This window comes from Mandrillus leucophaeus, unplaced genomic scaffold (assembly GCF_000951045.1).
Source record: "Mandrillus leucophaeus isolate KB7577 unplaced genomic scaffold, Mleu.le_1.0 Scaffold76, whole genome shotgun sequence".
Taxonomy (NCBI): domain Eukaryota; kingdom Metazoa; phylum Chordata; class Mammalia; order Primates; family Cercopithecidae; genus Mandrillus; species Mandrillus leucophaeus.
Genome location: NW_012108252.1, coordinates 1,005,815 through 1,013,130, shown reverse-complemented (window position 1 = coordinate 1,013,130; position 7,316 = coordinate 1,005,815). Strand labels below are relative to the sequence as shown.

General features: G+C 40.3%; 1 protein-coding gene across 1 annotated transcript in view; it reads right to left on the bottom strand.

Moving 5' to 3' along the window:
- TMEM38B (transmembrane protein 38B) overlaps positions 1 to 5,722 on the bottom strand; it is an 88,412-nt gene extending 82,690 nt beyond the window's left edge. The window contains exon 1 of the mRNA XM_011966365.1: positions 5,480 to 5,722. Within this exon, the coding sequence (XP_011821755.1) occupies positions 5,480 to 5,591 (112 nt within the window). The 5' untranslated portion in view covers positions 5,592 to 5,722. The remainder of the gene's footprint in view (positions 1 to 5,479) is intronic.
- Between the last annotated feature and the right edge of the window lie 1,594 nt (positions 5,723 to 7,316).

The window sequence follows — 7,316 nt, the reverse complement described above, 5'->3', positions numbered from 1 at the left end:
ATAGCAAAGACTTGGAACCAACCCAAATGTCCATCAGTGACAGATTGGATTAAGAAAATGTGGCACATATACACCATGGAATACTATTCAGCCATAAAAAAAGGATGATTTCATGTCCTTTGTAGGGACATGGATGCAGCTGGAAACGATCATTCTGAGCAAACTATCACAAGAACAGAAAACCAAACACCGCATGTTCTCACTCATAGGTGGGAATTGAACAATGAGAACACTTGGACACAGGAAGGGGAACATCTCACGCCGGGGCCTGTTGTGGGGTAGGGGGAGAGGGGAGCAATAGCATTAGGAGATATACCTAATGCAAATGACGAGTTAATGGGTGCAGCACACCAACATGGCACATGTATACATATGTAACAAACCTGCACGTTGTGCACATGTGCCCTAGAACTTAAAGTATAATAAAAAAGAAAAAACAAACAAATAAACAAGAAAACTTACACTATTAGCCCAGACTGAAATCTATAGCCAATCACACGCCAGGGTTCAGGAGGATTCACATGTTTGTTCACAAGACAAATGAAGGTAAACAAAGAAAAAAATTAATCCCACTTGTTACATTACCTGATGTCTTTTATGTCTTTGCTTATGAAGCAAAAGTTACAGAGAAGGGTGGAGGAGTATTATCTTTCCTGGGATTTTAAAGCCTAAAACCTGAACCAAACAAAAATGGGATGCAGTTCTTCACACCTTAGGCAGAAAAGAGTTAATCCCCTTTCTCATTTTGCCTCCGGTGGCATTTTTTAAGATCTAGGCAGACAGTACAAATGATCCGATATAAATGGTGGGAAAGTAGGGGGTGAGGTACTGGCAGTGGTAGAGTACATACCAAAACAAAGTCTCAAGGAGTAACACGTCTGAGAGGGTAAAGATATGAAGAACTCCGGTAGTAGTATATATATGAATTATAGTTTACTGTAGGTGTGAGTTCTAGAGAATCAATCACTGGGGGGACAGGAAAAAGTTGCCAATTAAGTAACGCATACATATTCTACATAAAAATCTAAAAGAAATGGTGTTGGAATAGGAGGAGTACACACATATTAGCTTCAGTTCTGAATATGAAAAAGGAATGCTGACCACATAAATAGAGAGTAATACAAGCTACTCACTCCATCTACTGACAGAGCCTGAACAAATGTATCTTATTCAAAATGAGTTAGAAGAAAAAAAGACATATATGGGGTGTAAAAAAATTACTATAGGACATAAAGTGATTAAGATCCAGAAGATTCAAGTGAAATAGATAACATTTACGAATTAGCTACTAGAGAATCCAGAGAAATTTTCTGCAATATAATGTAAACATTTACTCCAATAGATTTGGAAGTCTAAAAGAAATAGATGATTCCTGAGAGAGATATAAATTACCAAAACGACTTAAGTCTGGATTGGAAAAAAAATAAGATTTACCCATTAAAATATACCAAGAAACATAAAACTACATAGTTGAAGTCTACCAAATATCAAAGAACAAGCAATACCTATTAAATAAACCATCCCAAGCTTAAAAAATGGAAAGCTTCCCATTCTATTTTACAAAAACAGCATAACCTTGGGCCCAAACTGAGGGTCACACAATAAAATAACCTAATAGGCTCATTACTATTATAAACATAAATGCAAAAATTTTACATGAAGTACTGCCAAATCAAAATCCCTAATGAATTAAAATAATGTATCAAGTAGTTTAGTCCAAGAATATAAGGATGATTCATCATTTTTAAAAAATGTAATAATGTAATTCACTACATTACATTTTTAAATGGGAAACACAATATGATCTCAATAGATTTTGAAAAAAAAAAATAGCACTTGATAAACTATGTCACCTTCACCAGATGGTGTAAAGATATAGGGATAATCCTAGAAAGTTGGGAATAAAGAAAAACTTCCTTAAAAGTGTCCTTCATAAAAACCTATAGCAAACATCACTCTTGAGAAAACTTTAAAAGCTTTCTCATTAAATTCAGGAATATCAGGAGTAAGACAAAGTCACCCACTATCATTAGTATTCAACAAAACACACTTCAATATAAAGAGGCTAGAAAAAAAAATAGAACTCGGGTTCTTGGCTACAAGCAACAAAAACCAACAAACTTAAGCCATAAATAATTCACTGGAAGGATTTCAGTAGCTCACAGAAAAAAATAAATAAATAAAAATAAGAGGCTAATGAAAACAAACAAGAACTAAGGACACTCAAGAGGTCTATGCAGGAGGGATGATCTTAGTAAAGGTCGAGAGCAGAACCAGTTCAGTGAGCTTAGAGCCTACTCTGTTGAGACCACTGAGTTCCAACTGTTCCATCCAGCCATGATCATACTTGCAAAGGAACATCTATACAACAGAAAATACTGCAGATAGATTAAGAACCTATACTTTTTTAGAACCATAGAATTTTTTTAAAAAAAAGATCAAGGAGGAGTATTTTTATAACCTTAGGCCTGAGAAAGTCCTTCTTAAAATACACGAATCCCAATAGTGACATAGGAGAAAAAAATTAATAGATTTTTTTATGAAAAAGTAAAAATACTATGAAATTGTTTAAACTTCTGCCATAAAAGACAATATAAACAAAGTTAAAAGATAGCAAGAGTTATGCGGAAAAAGGACTACAGACATAAACAGAATTAATATCCATGATCCACAAAGAGAGTCAACAGAAGACAACAGCCTACAGCCCAATAAGAAAATAGACAAAAAAAAATCAAGCAATTTACAGGAAATACAAATGACCAATAAGAGGCACAAACTCATCAGTACCATGACAAATGTAAATGAAAAATTGTTTTCTGATCATCAGAATGGCAAGATATTGAAGACCAATAATAGAACTGTCAAAGGAAATGGGCAGTCTAACACATTTCAGGTAAAAGGCTAAACAGCTACACTGTTCACTCTTGCGTCTGAATTCTATCATTTTTACCTCTTTACAAGTACTGGTACTGTCTGATACTATATTAGTATTCAATAATCACGTGGTTCTCAATTTTTGGAATCTCAGGAGCCCTCTACATCCCTAAAAATTAGCAAATAGATTAATGGTTACCAAGGATGGGGGACAGCTTACACAAAAGTGCAGGAAGGAATTTGGGGTGGGTGAGGAAACTGTTCAATATCTTGATTGTGATGGTGGTTAAATGACGGTATGTGTCTGTCCAAAAACACAGAACTTTGTATTAAAAATGGTGAATAGACTCTATGTAAATTATATCTTTTAAACAATCTGACTTAAATTTTTTGAGAACCCCAAAGGGTTTTGTTTATGTTGGTTACAAGTATTAATACTTAGCATCTTAGGAATTATAACTGAGAAAATTTTAAATAGTCGTGGAGGCTAAAGCAACTCCAACATCCGCCATGTTGACTTATGATTAACCCCAGTTCTGGGATTGCTTCTAAGATTTATATTTTATCTACTGTTCCTTGTGTAAAAGTATATACTTACCAATCTTGCCCTTAGGTCAAACAACCTTAACGCTATTTCACTTACCATAAATTCTGCCCTTAAGCAACTGTCCTACACATCCCTGGTTGGGGGTTGGGGGTCGGGTAATGGGGGTGATCCACCATCTTCTTGGGGCCACCCAAGACATGGCTTCTGTTCTTAAGTCCCTTTCAAAGGTTTCTTTCTGAGAAACTGAATTCCTCAGCCTCTCAGTTTCCTTAGCCTTTGCGGGTAGGACTGCATAGACCTGTCCACTATTCAACAATTGTTTTTCATGTTTTCATTTTTTAAAAAGTACATGTATTAAATGTTAACATAAATAATGTGTTCTTCCAGCCTGGCCAACATGGCGAAACCCCGTCTCAACCACTAAAAATACAAAAATTAGCCGAACGTGGTGACAGGCGACTATAATCCCAGCTACTCGGGAGGCTGAGGCAGGGAGCATTGCTTGAATCCGGGAGGCAGAGGTTGCAGCAGGGAGCCAAGATCGCGCCACTGCGCTTCTGCCTGGGCGACAGAGAGGCTCTGTCTCAAAAACAATAATAATAATTATGATAATGTATTCCTAATGAAAAATAACTTCTAAAACAAAAAAACATTTAGTGAGAAGAATCACACTGTTGTACATTTTAACAAATGTCTGGCTTCAAATAGAAAACTGTTAGATTCTCATATCTACTTCCTTATGTTACAGTATCACAACTCAGCCTCTGGAAAACTCCACTGTACACTTTTGGAAAAATGAGAGTGACAAAGATAACATCTGCATATTATTATAAAAGTAATTTTAAACTGGTAGTGTCAGAGAATCCCATGGGTCCCTGGACCACAATTTGAACATCTGATTCAGCCTATACAAAAAAAAAATTTTTTTAATCAAATTCTGAACATGTAGTAGCAACAGAACTTTTTTTTCAAATCAAGGAAATAATACCTTATGCAGATAATGTGTTCTACTTTAATACAGTAATACCATCCTTACCCAGGTCAAAATTTGTATCAATGATTTAAACTGAGCTACAAACTTCAACGTAAATGAAAAATATTTCTGAGGTCTAATGAGTTTTTAAAACCAGTAAGCAGTCCATAAAAAAGGTACAGTATCATCCTCCAGACCTCACTCATCAACTATCTGTAGGGCAAGGCGACGAAAGACAGCAAGAACACAAAGAAAGTAGGCAAAGAAATGCCTGACCTCAAAGAAAGAAGAGGTCCATACAACTAAAAGGACAGTAGAATAACTACAAAAGTAAAGCAGTATTAGAGCAAACGCACCCTGGTGTAAAATCCAATAAAATACAACTACTGTCCCTTGATCGCATTGCTGAAAGAACTCAAAATGCTGTTTCAAGGATATATCCCCGTTCTGCAGATAGTCAAACTATGCCAGGTAACTCTTACTTGTACTGTGTTCGTAGTGACTGGGAAAAGGGGAACGCACTCGCTTCTCACATGCTAGGCAGGATGTCAGGACACTGCGTGAAGGGGGATCCTGGTCTGGCTACAGGAGGTTTTTTGTTTCAGTGCTTGTACAACTTTCGTAACTGGAGAGTAGTCCGCAACCATTTATTACTCCAAGAGACTAAGTCAGAAACCCGCTGTCTCCTCCCGTGACTTTCAAACACTGTGCGAGCGAGTGGCGGTGCGGCCAGGAGGCCGCGCAAGCCCTGCGCTGGCGCGGGTAACTATGGTTCCGAAACGCGGCGGCGGCTTCTGTCAGTCCTGGGACTTCTGCCGGCGGTTGGCAGGGTCGACCCCGCTCGTCCCGGCTGCGGGGTCGCGGACCCCAGGTCACGCCTCCTTTGACAAGTACTAGAGCCTCCGTCCTCCCCGGCCCGTTTCCCCATCTGCACTCAGGAAGTCGGACCTACCGGCCCTTGGCGCCCCTCCAACTCTACCATCGAACTGTCTGGGCTAGCGGCCACTCAGCCGCCCACCCGACTTAGACGGTCCTCGCCGTCAGGGGCACTCTGAGGGGCCCGGCCCGCGGCGCCCCGCACTCACCCGGCTGACGTTTCACCGCCATCACTGACACTAGATAGTGCGCAATGTCAAAAAAGGGAAACATGGACGTGCGGGAGAAGGCCAAAGCCAAGTCGTCCCATGGAGAGTCCATAACGACCACCGACCGCGGCAACCGAAGCAGCCCCGGCGACTGGTTCCCCGCGCGCGCGCACAGTGAAAAGTAGCGGAGTGGACAGCCACAGCCGCCCGCACCTCCGCGCCGGCTCCAGCCCTGCGCGTGCGCCCTGGCGCCGAAGGGGGCGGGACCGCTCGTCGCGGGAGCCGCATGCTCACTGGCGCCAGGCGGGTGGGCGGGGCGAACGGGTTCCCGGCAGCTGCAGCAGGCTCGGCCTCGGTTCTCCTAATAAGGGTCCAGCGTCTTGCCCATCCTGGGCGCGGCGCAGGACCTGAAGAGCATGCAAATGAACAAAACACGGTCCTCAAGGGGAGACGCTCAGAGTTGGATTTATTTCTGTAAATTGATGTCATTCACCTAACATTTATCGAGCAACCACAGTGCAAGTCACACTGACTTACTGGAGATATAAAAATAAAACAGTAATATCCTGCCCTCAAGAACTATGCTTTCCCTGAAAGATATTTTTTATAAAAAGAGATAAAACGCACATAATGGTACAAAATCAGGTACTGAGAGGTAAAGCTGCCGTGCGAGAGCAGTTCCGAGACGAAGATTACAATTCTAGGAAGTGGGTAAAGTGACATGTGAGCCGGACTTTAAAAGTTAAGTGAGAAGCAAAAGCTAGGTGGGAGATGGAGGCGGGTGTTTTGGGTTGACTACGAAGTGAGAAATGAGGTTGGGAGAAGTCCCCGAATGGCAGACAAAGCCAGGCAGTTTGGCTCCAGAGGTTAAATTCTTGATCAATCAATATGTTATGCGCAGAGCCAGAATCCCTTCTCCTAATCATTATGCTAACCGGGTTGTTTGGTGGAGGATGAGGGCGTGGAGGTGCAACCAAGCAACAAGATTAAGAATAGATTGATGAGAAGCGACTGACAACGGAAAATCGGAGGGTATTCACTGGTCCAACCAAAAGGTAGTGGAGGCTGTGGCAGCAGAAATTGAGACCAATTGTGGGAAACATGGGTAGAAGCAAAATATCGTCAGTGAGTGTCAGTCTGTACAGGCCGGAAAGGCAGCATTTGTCAAAGAAAATGAGGAACAGGTGGGTAGGAGGATTGTGGTTGCATTCTGATAAATAGGAAACAAGAAGGAGTAGGTTTGGGTAAGAAAAAAAACTAGCTTGGCACACTTTTATTTGATGTGTGAACAGAACATGCTGGCACCAGGAAATTGGAGAAACGTGATTAGCTGCTAGGTAGGCGAGGCAGCTTCACAGGAGTATGCACTACAAGAGGAGAATTTTTTTATCTGAATATTTATTCATTAATTTTAATTCATTTAACAAAATGTTTTTTGCGTGCCTACTATGTAGCCAGCATTTTGCTGGATGTCAGAAGTACTGCCCTAAACACTAAGTGTTTAAAACGCAAGAAAATTGTAGTAAATCTCTACACTTCATTACTTATCAAGAAAGAATAGATTTGTTCAAATATTTTCACTTGTGGTTTTCTAAGCAAGCACTTCCTGTAGAGAAAAGTCTTTAGACCTGTAGCACATTTTCTAGCAAAACTAAGGGGGAAAAAAAAAACACCTGTGAATATTTATACTTTCCTGTTTAAGTCTGTTCTTTCCATACTTTTTACACAGTCCCTTATTTTTGGAATTTTAGTTTTGTGAATTTAGGCTCAGAGTTTGGATATTACTTCTTTTTTCTTTTGTTTCCTTTTTTTTTTTTTTTTTTTTTTTTTTTTTTTT